The following is a 17,298-nucleotide window of genomic DNA, read 5'->3' as shown; positions in this document are numbered from 1 at the left end:
CTATGATGGTTGATAAGTTTGAAGTATTTAAAGCTATGCACATAGAATTAATCACTTGAGTATAGTGTAGGAGTTTGTAATCACCATATTCAGAGCCTAGGATATCATAATATACACATTTGTGAGAGGAGACCTATACAGTTTCTTTTCAAATGTTTATCTAGATGTACAGGAGTCGATTGAAAACATCAGTGCCTGGTCACCATGAATGCCCAGGTTTACAAGGGTTTCTTAAGCAATGAAGATAATAGAATTGGCTGATTGAACTTTACTGAAGCAGATGAGATAATTAAACAGACACAAAGGTGGGGCAATTTAAAAATAAGTTATGTTGAAATGATAGCTTCTGTTTCCAATAGGTTCTATTTAAAGTGAGTAAAATCAAAGGGGAAAGTGAGGGGAGGGATTAATTAGGCATTTGGGGTTAAAATATACACACTACTGTATATAAACTACATAATCAACAAGAACGTACTGTATAGCACAAGGAACTATACTTAATATCTTGTAATAACCTATAATGTAAAGGAATCTAAAAAAAGAATAGACAGATAGATAGATAGATAGATAGGTAGATAGATAGGTAGATAGATAACTGAATCACTCGGCTATACACCTGAAACTAACAAAACATTGTAAATCAACTGTATTTCAATAAAAAAACCCCAAAAAGTGAAAAAATAAAGTGAGTAGAATCAGATCATTCCTGTCATTCAGTCATTAATATCAAATGAGCCAAATCTTTTTTTTGCCTTTTGCCGGGTTGTCACTAGACGTACAGAGTTGTTATTCCAGCTACACCTGATTAGGAGGTGTGTTAAAGGATGCACATGACTTCGGTGTTTCATTATTTGCAGAAGTGACCTGATAGTTTTCAATGGGGTTATTTGAGCCTCATGTGGCTTGTGGAATTTTATGTGAGGTGGTGGACTGAGAAGTTGGGGGCACACTTACTAGGATTTTTAAGTTCCTTTGACTAGCCAATAGTCTTCATTTATTAAACACTCCATTTTTGTTGAATATAAGTAACTGACAATTTTTAATCTGAAAATGCTCATGCCCATGGAGACACACATAGCCTTGTGTCATGCTCCGAATGAACCCTTTTTGGTTCCCCTGCCTGCTGTTTGCCTAGTCACAGATCTCTGATCCACTCATGGGTGGTGATCTTGAAGCCTCTGTCTAGCGCTCTTGAACTGTCTGAGGCCTTCCTGATTGGAGAAAGAAGCACCAGAGTCTGAAGGTGTGGGATTCAGTTCAGCTTTTTGCTGTCTTTGGCAGAGCCTTTTTAGCACTTTGTTACTGTCTCCCTCTTTGTACACAGAGATAGTGGTTACTGTGAGACAGGGAGTGTTCCAGATGGCTAGATCCTTGGGTGGAAGCACCCCCAGAGCTCACTGTTCAATGTCTTCATTAACCAGGCCCTCTGGAGGTGGCTCGACTGCGCTGACCCGCTCCTGTCAGCCTGATACCCAAAAGGAAATGCTTCTTCTCAATGGGTATTTATTTAATATGAAATACCTGAAGATGTTACTTTGTAGTGGTATTAACAAAATGTTGCTTAATCTGGAGAGTTGCCAAATAGTATTTTACTGGTAATGCTTTCTCAAATACTTGGTATGAACTTAGCAATAAGAAAGTCAGAAAATCCTCTAATGCGACTAATACTGACACTAAATTAGAACCTGCCAAATTGCTTATAGTGCGTAATACAGCTACACAATTTAGATAATAAAGCTTTCTTATAATGGTAAGCCTCGGGGACTAGATGTTACCACAAGTCTTATTTAAAGTCCAGAAAATATGGTGATCCACATCCAGACATACAGTGAACCAGACAGTTCCCTTCAGATAATATTCTGCCTTCATTGAAACAGGTGCAATGACCTTCATACTGAGGGAACATCAACCTTCAGTTTTCAATGCAACTGAATGAAACTGAAATCTAAGAAAGGACTTGAAAATATTTTCTAGGGAAAAAAATATTTGTAGGAAAAATTTAAAAAATAGAGCTCTTCTTAGAAAGGTCAAGTAAATATGACAGTGTTTGCTGTGCTCTTTTAACAATCACCTGACTTAAGATAGCCTTTTGGGGTGATGCTAAATAACTGGTTTAATGGAATTTATTGTTACCTATGGTTGTTTTTAGACTCATGGGAAGAGTCTGATGTTTAATTGCAGAGTATTGACCTGGATTCTCAAATTACTGAAATGTATGATACCATTTGTCCTTTTAAGTTCCAGAGTTGAAAATGAAAATAGAACTTACCATGTTATATAGAAGTCAGTATTTATATACAGAGTTGCTTTTTGAGAACAGAAAACCAACCCTTTACAAAATAGTAACAAGATTATAATACCAATTTTAGAAACCAACATTGACACTTTATGTTATAGTTACTAAAAGGAAACAAACTGAGTTGGTTGGTGGTGATTTGATGTGTGGGTGAACCCCTTTAGGCGCTTAGCTAGCCTCTGAGGCTATTGTACTATAGTTTAATAAGCAGTGCTCAAGATGACGAAATAATCAGTAAAAAGTCAAAGTCAATATTCTATTTAAGGAATTTGTGATTAACATATACACACTACTACATATAAAATAAATAACCCACAAGGACCTGCTGTATAACACAAGGAACTCAATATTTTGTAATTACCTATAAGGGAAAAGAATCTGAAAAAATGAGGTATGTATGTATGTAGAACTGAATCCTTTTGCTATACACCTGGAACTAACACAACATTGTAAATCTGCTATACTTAAATATAAAATAAATAGATAAAAGAAAACAAATAGGTTAGACAATGTGGATTCAGTGCGTATATTTATCTGTATTTCCTTATAGTAACCCACTCAAATAACAGTTAAGGAATTTAAAAAAGAGTATAAACCCACAAGGATAAAGACAAGAGATGAGAAGACAGCTGATAAGAGGTGTCCATAAAATTGTAGGAGATAGAAAGCGGACAGATGAGGAGTAATTATCTTAGGTTTGAGTTTTTCTTGCTCTGCTAAGTTCCATTGGAACAAAACCAAGCAGAACCAAGCCAATACGTGTTCCTTCTCACTGAAAGCCCCAGGAATTGAAGGTGCCAGAAAACAGATTGGTTGAAAGTCTACATAGAGAAGGTACTAAATCCCTGATCTACTCCCGACCCCAGATAACTAGGCAGCCATCCCTTCTCCACTCTGGTAAAAGAGCTTCAGTTTGTAGAGAAAAATGTAAAGGAGGGAGTAATCAGAGAAAAAAATAGAAGTTTCCCAGAACTGAAGAAGTGTATGCATTTTCTTTTTTGAAAAAAAAAATATTTTAATGGATAAATATATCCATTATTTATTTACTACCTGCACTGCCACATGGTCATATATGTTTCATGAGGAGTTTGAGGTTTTTAAATAATTTTTGTTTTATATTGGATTTATAATGTTGTGTTACTTTCAGGTGTACAGCAAAGTGGTTTAGTTATACGTATGCATATATCCATTCTTTTTCAGATTCTTTTCCCATATAGGTCATTGGGTAGAGTGCATTTTCTTGCCCAGCGCAATCAATAAGCAAAGTCCCCCACTGAGGCCCATCATGAGATTTCGTGAAAATGGGCGTGAATAGAATTTCGTACAGGCTTCTTAAAAGGGGAAAAATCGATTGTATAGACAATGTATAACTGAATAATTTCCAATTCTCAACAGCACTATTAGAAGCTTTAAGACTGTGCACAATGCCTTTGAAATTATGAGAGAAAATAATTTCCAGTCTAGAATTGTCTACCCACCCACATGATCAATCTAGTGTGAAGATAGAAAGAAGAGTTTTCAAACATGCAGGTTCTCACCAAATTTATCTTCCATGAACACTTTTTCAACAAATTACCAGAGGATGTGTATACCTCCAGGGAAGGGGACCATGAATGCAGAAGACATGGGATCTAGGATTCAATACAGAACAGGGACAAAGGCATTCCCAAGATGATGCTACAGACAAGTCCTGTAAAGCAGCTGTGCATCAGGCCTAGCAGGAGGGCAAAACGAGAGGGGTGTCTCCAAGAACAAAATGCATGTGATAAATTACCTGATGTGCTTGACCATAGGAGAAGAATTGTAGATAATATTTTAGGTAATAGGGTCTATATACGCACTAAATACATGGAAAAGGAAAGAAGAAAACAAAATCTCTTAAAACAATTTAAAATGGAGCAAAAAAGACAATGTAATCAGAGTGGCACAGTTATGAACAATATTTGCATAGTCATAATACAAATACCAAATATCAATTTAACCAAAAGCCTGGGATGCGTGTTGAAATGTGTTGGAGGTGAGATGGGTTTTCAAGATTCTATATTAGGAAGGTAATTTCTAAAGTGAAAGAAATCAGGACATAACAGTATAAATATTCCATTCAGAAATACATAGGTAAACAGCAGATGAAACAGCTAAAAGTGTTAAAAATGGTTGCTGTGGAGGTGGTGAGAGAAAGCGACAGGAAACTGCTGTGTTTTTTAAAAATAGGCCTTGCAGTTACTATTTGCCTTTGAAAACTAAGTTCACATATTATTTCTAAAAAAAAAATTTTAAATGGATGTCAAATGGTAGGAAAGCAAATTACCACGTTTTATGTAGTTTTCCATCAAAAATGATTATAAACAGCACTTTTTGGGGGCTCTCCTCAGTGATGTAGAAGACTATTCCCTAGCAATATCTGGTGTCTACTCCTTCACATGCTTAGGAAAGGTATATAAGTTGTTCTAGTTGCGCTGTCTTATTCCTCTGTTAAAGCCTCTGCTCCTTCGTTACATTGAATATATACCTACTTCTCACAATAAAGGTGAAGAATTCCCTAGTGCTCTTTGAGATTTCATGTCAACCAGGAGGAGTTTCTAGGATCATCCCTGCCTTTCTTTTTGCTTTACAGAGCATCCCAATGAGTGAATCATGATGGAGAAAGCATAATTTATCAATGAAATCTTCTTCTGCATTGCAGGGTGGAGAGCACTGTTACTACCATGGGAACATCAGAGGTATCAAGGACTCCAGGGTGGCTTTGTCGACCTGCAATGGACTTCAGTATGTGCGACTCTCACTGGGAGAATGAACTTATTTTCATCCATTCACCCTTTCCATCTTGTCTTTCATAGATATTTATTTTAGTGACTCTTCTGTACCTGTCTTGGGTTAGAGACTGGATGTGGAGTGATGAACAAGGAGGGCAAAGTCCTTGCTCTCTTAACACTTAGAGTTTGCAGGTGATTTAGAGATTAAAGAAAAGATTATACAGATTATTATTTAATTGCCATTTTGGTAGGTACTATGAAGGGGAAGGATAGGGACTTTGGAGATGACTGAACCTAGTCCAGAACGGTTTCCCAGAGGTATTTCCCAGAGGAACTATCAGTCAGCTTAACCTAAGATTAAGTAGGCGATGGCCAGGCAAGGAAGGGGTTTGAATGCTTTGGCTTTCAGGCAGGCTCTTAAAAAACATCTGTAGGTGCCTTTTAGACTTGAACACAGTAGCACTTCATGTAAAGGTCTGTTGTGGCCATGTGACCAAAAGGATCTTAAAAATCTTATCTCCACACTTTGTAAAAAAATCCTGTGTCTCTCAAAATTAAATGTGATCTGCCACACAGAGTCTTAATGGAAATTCACAATTTGCAAGCGTAAAGATAGTTCTCGCCTCTTCAAAATCAGATGGTTTTAGATTATTCTTATACATGAAGAACCTGCCTATAGCAAATTTGTACTCGTTTCACATGGTTCTGTAGTAACAACTTGAGATACTGGGATAGCATGAATAGTTCTATCCCAGTTTAATCTTCTTATCTGTCCATTTAATTTCAAAAACTAATTATACCAGGTGTAATGTGTATGCTCTCGGTGCACACTTTTTACACTTTCTGTAGCCTATTTGCTGTCTAGTGCAGTGCTGGGACCACAGTGTGATTCCACGCAGATACGTGAATTTGATTTGGGGCCCTGTAAAGCTGTTTATTTCAGGTACACTATTTTTAAAGACATGCTATGGTTGCTGTATTTGTTGACTCTCTCCTCCTGTGATTCCTTGTGTCGTAGTGGTATGTTTGAAGACAATACCTTCGTGTATATGATAGAACCACTGGAGCTGGTTCACAATGAGGTGAGTCTGAGTAGGACATCAGTTTCCTTATGGTGTTTTACTTTTCCAGCTTTTTTGTTTGTAAAGAGATGATCATGTAGATTTCAAAGTGCATTTATCTAGAGCACCTTATTTCACACTTAGGCTGATACCATGAGTTTTGAAGCTTCAGTTGCACATTGGAGGTTGCACCTTGGGTGGTAAGAGGCATCAAACCTAGGTTTTCTGAAGCTAAGGCCAGTTCCTCCCAGTCAGGAGAAAGAGCAGGGAGGATGCTTTATTTTGTACTAACTTGTTTTCCTTGAAATCAGCCTTTATTCTCATGGTCTTTAGATAATTGTATGACTGTAAGTGAGTACCTAACTTTTATGAGTCTAAGAATCTTCAGTGGGGAAATTTGTGGGTTGAATTATGATTACATTATACAATATTTATTTTTCTTTTGCGATAGGGAAGAAAATAATGTTTAGAGTCTAGGCCAGAAACCTAGATAAGAAATCAAGGAGGTGTTATCCTAAGTGAAATAAGTCAGCCAGAGCAAAACAAATATTGTATGATCTCACTTGTATGTGGAATTTAAAAAACTGAACTCCATAAACAGAGAACAGATTAGCGGTTACCAGAGGCCAGTGGGGGAAATGGGTGAAGGTGGCCAAAAGGAACAGACTTCCAGTTACAAGATGAATAAGTTCTGGGGATGCAGTGTACAGCATGTGACTGTCGTTAACAATACAGTATTGTATATTTGAAAGCTGCTAAGAGAATAGATTTTAAAAGTTCTCAACACAAGAAAAAAATGCATAACTATGTGAGGTGATGGATGTTAACTTATTGTGGTGATCATTGTGTAATATATACATATATCAAATCATTACGTTGTACACTTTAAACTTATCCAGTGCTGTATGTCAGTGATATCTCAGTAAAACTGGAAAAAAAGAAATTGTGTACCCTGATCACGTTGCTCTCTAATAGAATGCAACCAAACTTAAAATTTTATATATATATATATATATATATATAGTCATAAATATTGTAATGAGAGCTTTCTACATACTAGGTACTATTTTAGGTGCTGGGGATAAAATGGTGAACAAAATAGACATAGAGCCTGAGCCTAGTGGAGCTTGTAGTCTACAGGGGCAGAGACAGGAATTAATAGATGAATAAGTAATTGCATATGGTATGTTAGATACTGCATGCTAAGGATTAAAAATGAAGCCAGGAAGATGGAGAGGAGAGTTAACATTTATATTTTAACACACAATGAGGTGGTGAGTTTTGAATGAAGACCTTCAGAAAATTAGGGGGCTGGAAGAGCATTGCAGGAGAAGAGCAAATGCAAAGGCCCTGAGGCAGGAGTGTTTTCAGCGTGTTTTAGGGACTGCAAGGAACTTGACTAGCTTGGAGAGGAACAGATGAGGGGAGAATGGTAGGAGGTAAAGACACTAAAAGGTAACAGTAGGGGAGTCATATCAGTGAAAAGAACTGCTGATGGGAAAATAACAGTTTGAAAGTGATAGAGTCAAGATATTGCAATCATTGATGGAGAGCAGAGAATGTTTTTTTTCCCAATCTGTAGAGATTTCAAAGGTAGATAAAATATATTTTGAGACGGGAAATAGTCATTCAGACTATTGATAAGAACAGTTGACAGGCAAACATTTATTTTCTTTATGTTGTAGTTTATATATGCATATGGGGTAATTTCAAATTTGAGGCAGAAAAGTCATTAAGTTTTAAACGTTTTATGTTTGAATAAACCAGTGTTATTTGTCAACTAGTAACTATAAAAATTACCAGATAATGAAGACCACCCCACCTAGATAAAGACATTTTAATTAAAATATTTTCCCCTACTCCACTTGTAGGTACATAACCTGTACACAGCAAAATTATTTAATTCATATAGCAAAAAGTTGACTTTGATTTCTGGCATTGATTAATGGCCCTGTGACTCTAAAACAAAACAAAACAAAACAAAACAAAATAAAACAAAAACAAAAACATAATCAAAGAACAAAACAAAAAACCCCAAATAACAATTCCCTAAGTCTTGAGTTTTTAAATAAGTAAAATGAGATAATTTTTCATCGCATCCCTCATAGGGCAATTTTACACATTTGCTGAATTAATAAATATATGTGATTATGTCTACTAAACTCTTGAAGAGATTTATAAACTGTTATTATCATAATGTTTAAAGCATTTTTTTTGCATTGTTAAACCCATAATCATATTCTTCAGGAGCTGATTGTTACATAGTTCATGCCTTGTCTTTTTTGCCTTCCTTTTTATTGCCTGCCTTTCATTCCTGTAATGATTTATCCTCATCTTCACCATGGGTAGAGGGAAAGGAACAGTGCTTGAAACTTTAAATTAGTCAGTTTTTAAAATTATGTTGCTAGTTGTGTTTCATCACACTATGTATCTTTCTTTTCACCTGATACCAGAATTAAGAGTTTAAGCCACCTGAATTTAGATTTTTGGTGTTTATTATTATTATTAATTTTAGTATGATTTATAATAAGTCCAGTCATATGGGCGGGGTATTTCTAGTGAGAATTCATGTTATTTCTCAAGTAATAAATGAATAGCAAAACTTTTAGTTACCATAAGTCTTTTATATAACTTATTAAGAATGCTTTTTAAAATAACTTTTTTTTCTGATTATAAAACATTGTAGGGAATTTGGAAAAGCAAAATAAGAAAATACTTAACTGAATAGTAATTATCCATCACCCCATCCCCCAGAGACAACTTCTCTTTACTTTTCAGTGTACATTCTTCCAGTTTTTCAATAATACATTCCCATATTTTTAAAAATAAATTGGATCATTATTTTGTAATATAATTTTAATTCACCACTGTATCTCTCTGAGCCTCAATATTTTTATTTGTAAAATGGGGATAAAATATGCACTGTTTGGAGTTCTTGTGAGCATTAAATTGACTGGCACATACTAAGCGCTCAGCAATGGAAGCTGATAGTGATGGAAATAAGACTTTTATAAAGGTGTAATATCTAGGGCAAAGGATATGAATATTTTCACGATCATTGATAGAACTGGTAAATTTCTCTCTGAACTATGCTACCGACTTATTCCTACCAGCAGTATGCGAGAGTGTCTTTGCTTTACAACCATAATTGACTAACCTGATGGCAAAAATTGGTATATCTTTTTACTTGCATTTTGAAGAAGTATTAAAGTATTCATCTTATAATATATAGCCCATTTGGTTTGAAGAACGCTAAGGTTTAAGAGTACTAATGAAACTATGCTTTTATCTAAACTGGGGCAATTGAATGATGCTCTATTTTATTTAAAATTCAAGTTTCAAGAAGGCATATACTTTTCATTTTTGTTAACTAAAACATCAGCATATAAATGTTTCCATTTTAGAAAGGATTTTAGAGAAAGTGCTAACACTGTTCTGTAGAGGTGTGATCATATCTTGCTTTTTAATTGACTACAATTGTTCTTGTTTCAGAAAAGCACAGGTCGACCACATATAATCCAGAAAACCTTGGCAGGACAGTATTCTCAGCAAATGAAGAATCTCAGTAAGTTTTAATTAAAGTAGCCATTCTATTTTGTATACTAGGGACTTTGACTTGGAGCTCGGTGAACATGCAGGCTTGTTGGGAGGTGGAACCGGTTTGAGATCCGGAGTGAGCAGTGTGGGTGGGGAGTGGAGTGAACTGTGGCTTTTATGTAATGAAGCATGGAGAGTCATTTGTGATGGAAAGACTGAAATGTGAAGCCCAGAAGTAAAGCTGTGTTAGAAATCAGAGAGTGTGGCCAGATTTAATAGAGTGATTTACAGGGAGGTTCATCCTTAGATTTTCCTGGAAGTTTGCTGCTCTTTAACCAACTTGTAGTGTCTTATGCTCTGGTCCTGAGACATCTTAAGCATGCTGGTTTGGCAAAAGCTTCTTTTGGATTATTGGAGTATGTGATGTTACTTCTGTATATTAATACAGTACCCCAAATCTTTAGTAATATATGTAAAAGCTTATGCTAGATATTATTTTAATTCTAAAATGAATTAAGCATGGTAGAATTCTTCTAAATTTTCAGATAACCAGGGTCAGGTGGTTGTAGATCAGATATACATATTCCAAGGAATTGAATAGCTTGTAATGTTTTTCATGAGGTTTGGAAGAAAATTATACCTTTGAATTATATTTGTGACCATGAAAATATGAAATATTTAATGATTGGCATGCTTTTTCACCTTAGTTTATTTTGATTTTGAAATGACAAATGCTATCAGTGCTACTATTCCTTCATTTTTAAAACATTCTCACATTAAAGTGCAGTCAAACATAAGTTTTGGTATTCCTTTTCTTCTGCACAGGTATGGAAAGCAGTGACCAGTGGCCCTTTCTATCTGAATTACAGTGGTTGAAAAGGAGACGGAAGAGAGCAGTGAATGTGAGTGTGGCGTTGAGTCACAGACAGGGCTTTTTCACTCAGTTAAATTGTGTGCCTGTCATCACACAGTAGCTAAGTGTACCTGAAACGGTTTAGATTTGGGCAACTTCCTCTTGCAAGCAAAAGCCCAAACCAAAAACCCCTATGTATACGTGTGCCACATCTTCTTTATCCATTCATCTGTTGATGGGCATTTAGGTTGCTCCCACATCCTGGCTATTGTAAACAGTGCTGCAATGGAATATTACTCAGCCATAAAAAAGAATGAAATTGAGTTATTTGTAATGAGGTGGATAGACCTAGAGTATGTCATACAGAGCGAAGTAAGCCAGAAAGAGAAAAACAAATACCATATGTTAACTTATATGTATAGAATCTAAAAAAAAAAAAAAATGGTACTGATGAACCCAGTGACAGGGCAGGAATAGAGATGCAGATGTAGAGAATGGACTTGAGGACACAGGGCAGGGGTGAGGGGAGCGAAGGGGAAGCTGGGACAAAGTGAGCAAGTAACATTGACATATATACACCACCAAATGTAAAATAGATAGCTCATGGGAAGTTCCTGCATAACATAAGGAGATAAACTTGATGATGGGTGATGACTTAGAGGGCCAGGATGGGGAGGGTAGGAGGGAGTCGCGGGAGGGTGGGGATATCTGTATAAATACAGCTGATTCACTTTGGTGTACCTCAAAAACTGGCACAGCAGTGTAAAGCAATTATATTCCAATAAAGAGTTTTAAAAAACAAACAAAAAACCACCAAAACAAAACAAACAAACCAAAAAGACCCCTATGATTTGAGTCTTATGGGCCTGCTGCTTTTTATTCAACTTTCCCTAGAAGTGATATAAACTGATTATGGTGTTCTGTGAACCCTGATGGCATCTAAAGAATGTATTGTTTTAGCTCCATTTTCAAAGCATTTTTCTTATGAAAATTGCAGTGCATTTTTTCTGTTGAAAGTACAGTAGGCTTTTGGGTTTTTCTTTTCCCATATGACTTATCATCATATGAAATACTCTACTGACAGAGAAGCAGGGAAAGAGTTAGGTTTTGAAATGTTGGGTAATCATACTTATTTGTATTTCTTTTCAAATTAAAAACATTCATATCAAACTTTGAAGCAGAATGTGTTTTTCTGAACAGAATGAATCTCTTTGACCATTAGTATCATGACAGTTATTAAATAAGACTCATGTAATTATATAATCAACAACTATCATAGAGCTCCCTTGTATTGATAAATGTATAGGGGCTTTGTAACTGAAATTATGTTCCTAGTCTATTTCATAATAGATTAGAAAGCTGTAATGATGGGGACTGTTTAGTAATTACATGGTGAATGCTATGTAACCAAAAATTAATTCCACAGCATATAGATTACATGGTAATTTACTAGATAACTTAATGAGTAATTATACTGAAAATTGCACTTTTTTTTTTTCTCTGCACGGCTTTCAGGATCTTAGTTCCCCGACCAGGGATCAAACCCATGCCCCCTGCAATGGAAGCATGGAGTCCTAACCACTGGACTGCCTGGGAATTCCCCAAAATTGCACATTTTAGATAATGTTTTGCTGAATGTATTTTTTGTGAAAAAATTAGACCACCAGTGATCAAAAACTTAGTTATAGGTCAAATCATCCTCTCTTTTATGAGCCTGTCTTCGAATTGTGGTGATTATGGATACAGTTTTTTTAGCTTAAAGACCTCTTTTTACTTACTCTTGAAGATGTAGTTGGTAAGAATAAGTTTTATATAAGCTATTGATGTTTCACTATATCAAATGTAAACTGATCAATGACCACATACTCTTCCAACTATGAAAAAGAAATGAAAGTCCAAATGACAGTTAAAATACTTAGCCCTTGCTCTTAAAGGGTTATCTAGTAATAATCAAAATTTAGAAGAATTTAAAATATCGTGATTGTCAACATTTGTTCCTTTGAGAAGTTGTGTGGGTAAGAATTAGTACATTAATCTGAGAATTTCACTCCACTGAATTCAGGTTTCTATATGACTACATTGGTATCTGTTCCGATGTACTATGTTATTCTTATTAAAGTTTTGTGCAGTTTTTCTTTGAAGTTTTGAGTAGATATGAATATTTTTATCATATCTTAATGTCAAAGAAATTGAGATTTATTTATTTTAACAGTTACACTGAATATTTTTCTCTAGAATATTTTTACATATAAAAATCATATAAAAACTACATGAGCTGCTCTCTGTATGGATGAATACTTTAATGATAATTAAATACAGTGCTTTTCTGAATACTTGTATGTTTACCCACAGTTTATGGTCACTTTTTTCTTTCATTTCCCTGACCGAGTCTCTCTGAGGGTGTTCATAAAGTGAGCAGCAAAGAGTTCTTCTGAAATTCCAAGTCAGTCTCCCACTTAACAGTCAGCATCAGAGATATTTTCTATCAACCACCATTCTGACCATATATTTTTATTTTCCACAGCCGTCTCGCGGTGTGTTTGAAGAAATGAAATATTTGGAACTTATGATTGTTAATGATCACAAAACGGTAAGAATATAAAATCAATGGATTTTAGACCTGACAGCTTACTTAAGAAATAATATTAATCTTTTATTAACTTCTGTCAAAGTAAAATGTGATTCAATGCTTAAAAGACACATGAAAAAGTTATTGTCCTCTGTTGGCCCCACTTGAAGATAAAGTAGGAACTTTCTTAACCATTCTCTGCTTAACCATTTCTCTTATAAAATATCTTGATTGAAGCTTAGAGTATTCTGAAGGGTCTTGGTCAGTAGGCTATTTGATAGTATAGTTGTATTCACAGATGCAGGTGACTGACTGAATCCATTGTAATGTACTGCACCATTTGATATAAGGCTCTTGAGCATCTGTGGCTTTTGGCATCTTTGGGACTCCTGGAACCAACCCCTCCTTGGATACTGAGGGGCAACTGTACACCCAACACTTGTAGTGTGCTGGTAAATGTTTAACACTTGGCTCTTTGAAAAAAAGCCTTGATTTATAATGTTTGCTGATACCCATGGTGTAAATACTCCTACCATAGCTGATTTCAAGCTACCAGAGTGAGATAATTAAATAAGGACTGAAAAAGATGCATCCAGTTAGATCCTGAACTGGTGGGAGCTGGCTCCAGCAATCCACTGCCCTACTTTCCAAACTGTTTAGGCCACTTGTAATTTTTGTTGTAGTTACATAATTTCATCTTTTAGATTGTATAAACTAAGACAAAGAATGATTTCTTTATGAAAACTAAGTTATGTTTCTGGAGAGACGTTATAAAAATGAGACTCTTAAGACATACCTAAAAGTCAGGTACAGGTGAAAAACTTGTGAAAGACTGCAACAGAAAAGCAGACTGCTTTGCAGATATCTTTAAGCCCTTGTTTTTCTTTAAGGAAATCAAAATTAGATTGGTAGACTATAGGATAAGGTTGTTCCTACAAAAATGATAATGTGAATCTAATTAGCAGAAAAGGCCTTGAAACCATACATTTTTTAAAATGATGATTGGGACTTCCATGGTGGTCCAGCATTTAAGACTCTGCCCTCCCAATGCAGCGGGCCTGGGTTCGATCCCTAGTTAGGGAACTAAAATCCCATATACTGCAACCAAGCGCGTGCGCTGCACTAGAGAAGCTGGCACACCGCAATGAAGAGCCTGTGCAGCACAACAAAGACCAAGCACAGCCTAAATTAAAAAAAAAAAAAAAGAAAGATGATGATTTAATTTATATTTAAACTTTTTTTTGGGTCTCTACCTCTTAGTATTGTATGCAGGTTTATTTTCTGTACCAGTAGCTTTTAAGTACATTGCTTGAGATATGTTAGTAAGAAGCAGAGTTATCAGAATTACATGCAGTTTAGGACAGATCTTCCCTGACAGGAAGGAAAGCCAAATGTGTGGGTTAGCCATTTTAGATAATGAAGGCTAAAATATGACTTCTTGAAGGACATTAATTTCTTTGAAATCCCAGGATAATTTTTTCATCTGGATAATTTTTGTTGATTGGGGCATTGAGATTTTTTCCAGCTACTTCTCAAACCTTAACATTGTGGCATGTTGTAAAATTAAGGCTTTAGAAGCCTAAACTTTCCCCAACATGCAATATGCAAATACTTTTACAGTCGTGAAGATAATAATTGATATATACATTACCTTTAAATTCACAAAATACATTCACATACAGCTGGTAATTGATAGAATTCTCAAACCTATGACTTGTAATTCCAAATCTCTTGTTCCACTAAATCTCTGTTAGGAAAATATATGAAGCTGTCAATCAGAGAGGAGATTTCAGTAATTGTACAAATAGGAAACGATAATTTTTTAAACATTATATATTTTGAATTTATTTTTTAATCCTTTTAAATGGAAAGCATTTAAATAATCTTGTCTTCATCTTATGAGTAATAAAATAATATCCTTTATGAAATATTGTTTTCATAAACGGAAAATTTCTACATATTATACTATATATTCTGTGCTAGTTACCATATGTAGGCTACCAGATCTTTTAATGGTAAATCTTGGTAATTTGCTTTATTATTATTATTAAAAGGAGTGAGAACTTGGCATGTGTACATCTATCTTTGAAACCAGAAAAAAGAACTGTAATTTGTACTGATAGGTTTGTAGGGAATACATGTTAGGAAATGAAGAAAAAAATGAAAGCCTTTTATTATTGAGTGATAATACTGCCTAAAGGAGAAAGAAATTACCAAAGGAGGTTTCTACTATTTACATAAATATTACAGTGGGGCCATAGAACTAAATAGGTTCTTTTTCCTTTAAGACCAGGTTACATTCTAGTCCATAAGAGTACCGAATAATGTGTCATTTTATAAGAATTTTTTTCTTTTGAGAGTTGAGAAAAGTCCTTTCTTAAGGTGTGCTTTATATGAGATGAAGATAGTTTTTTAATTTGAATGCCACAAAGAAGGGGTAAATCAGAACATGGGTCAGAGTACTTAAATTCGCTATTGAAAGTAAAACTGAATTAGAATAATTGACATCTATTTGGAGATTTGCTATTGGGTTTTAGAATGATCATCGCACCGAGAGTACTCATTTTATAATCTTTGTGCTAGATGAGGCAGCAACAGTTATTTTGATAACTGTCACCCTCTGGTTGAAAATTGAGCTCTAATTTTAATTTTTTTCAGAAAGCAAATATCTTAAGGATTGTGTTTGTTCAGGAAGGAAAAGCAAATTTGGCACTTTAAATGTAAATTGTTTTCAGGGATCAAAAAATGTGAAAGTAAGTTTTATCATAAATGGAGATTGCACATTTTTCTTTGTATGTAAAATTAGTTCTCGTTCATGTAGGAAATAGAAACATTTTGCCTATGTTGACATTCAAGCTTACCTCTTTAATTCAGAGTAACCTAATATTGGCTTCCTGAAAAAAATGCAGATACCTTATTTTGAACAAGCATAATATATTATCAGTGGCCTTCAATTAGAAAAGAAAAATCCCTCAATTTTGTATAAAGCATTTTAGTAGCTAACTGGCGGAACCTAATTTGTGAGCCAATTACAGCCTTGATAAAGGAATGCAAACATTTCTTTGAGCTGCTTAAGCTAAATATAAATATTAAAAACCTTATTCTATTAGAAAATTAATTGAAATATTTTAAAGTGCCTGAAAAACAAATATTTTTCTTACATTGTTACCATATCCTTATGTATAAGTCAATAAGTGGAAATACATAATGATAACTCAAATATTTTTCAGTTTAAACCTCATTTGCTTTTCCTTATTTGAAAGCCACTATATTTTATAGGTAACCAACACATTATGATTTCTCATGAATAATCATGATTTATTAGGAGTATACATAAACTGTTTTGTATGACTTGCTAACTGAACAAGGTTGTCTCCTGTGTCGACCCAGAGAAAGCATTGAATTCCAGCTGTGAGATCTTGGATAAATTATTTGTCCTCTCTGAGTCTCATTTTCCACCTTTACGGAAATGGGGAGAATATAACCTACCTACTTTACTGAGTTGTGAGGAGCAAATATTTGTTGTAGGAGAAACACATCATATATCCTAGTTTAAATTCTAGGTACTCAATTATATGGAATTTCCAGTGAATAAATGTAGTGGTCACTCTTTGTCCTTATCATACTTGCCTTCTCAGCAGCACTGGACACAGTTGATTCCTCTGTGATTAGAGAGCTATTGTGTCATAGAAGCTGAAACATTTTCATTCAGCTTCTATAACACAATAGCTCTCTAACCTCACTGGCTATTTCTTCTTAGTCTTTTACGTCTGGGCTCTAGAATTATGGGAGTGCCATATAGCTTGGTTTGGGCTGTCTTTTCTTTCTATAATTCCAAGTGATCATTTCAAAGTGATCATTTCCAGTCTTAAGCCTATGAATTATATCATGACTTAAATATATCACTCGCAACTTTATACTCTAGCCTTCTGAGTTCCATAGTTCTATACTCAACTGCCTACTTGACATCTGTACTTAAGTATTGAATAGGCATCTCACATTTAACATTTCTAACTCTTCGTTCCCTGTTCCTAGACTGCTCTTCCCCTACTCATTCTCATCATTTTAAATGACACCTGCCACCCCCAGCTACTCAAGTTCAAAACCTAGGAGTCATCTTTTGTTCTCTTTCCTTACCTTCCACATCCTATACAGGTGTCCAGCCTTCATTATTTTTTAACCTGGACCATTACAATAGTTTCCCAGCAGGTCTCTCTGCTTCCATTCTT

General features: G+C 35.0%; 1 protein-coding gene across 2 annotated transcripts in view; it reads left to right on the top strand.

The window, feature by feature from the left end:
• The window catches only part of ADAM23 (ADAM metallopeptidase domain 23), a 162,428-nt gene that overhangs the window by 94,043 nt on the left and 51,087 nt on the right, over window positions 1-17,298 (top strand). For both annotated transcript variants that reach the window (XM_057747113.1, XM_057747114.1), the window contains 5 exons: window positions 4,980-5,062; window positions 6,068-6,131; window positions 9,603-9,675; window positions 10,473-10,549; window positions 13,025-13,090. In XM_057747113.1, the coding sequence (XP_057603096.1) occupies window positions 4,980-5,062; window positions 6,068-6,131; window positions 9,603-9,675; window positions 10,473-10,549; window positions 13,025-13,090 (363 nt within the window). The remainder of the gene's footprint in view (window positions 1-4,979; window positions 5,063-6,067; window positions 6,132-9,602; window positions 9,676-10,472; window positions 10,550-13,024; window positions 13,091-17,298) is intronic.

The sequence above is a fragment of the Hippopotamus amphibius genome, chromosome 8 (genome assembly GCF_030028045.1).
Source record: "Hippopotamus amphibius kiboko isolate mHipAmp2 chromosome 8, mHipAmp2.hap2, whole genome shotgun sequence".
Classification (NCBI taxonomy): domain Eukaryota; kingdom Metazoa; phylum Chordata; class Mammalia; order Artiodactyla; family Hippopotamidae; genus Hippopotamus; species Hippopotamus amphibius.
This window is presented reverse-complemented; position numbering and strand designations above follow the sequence as displayed.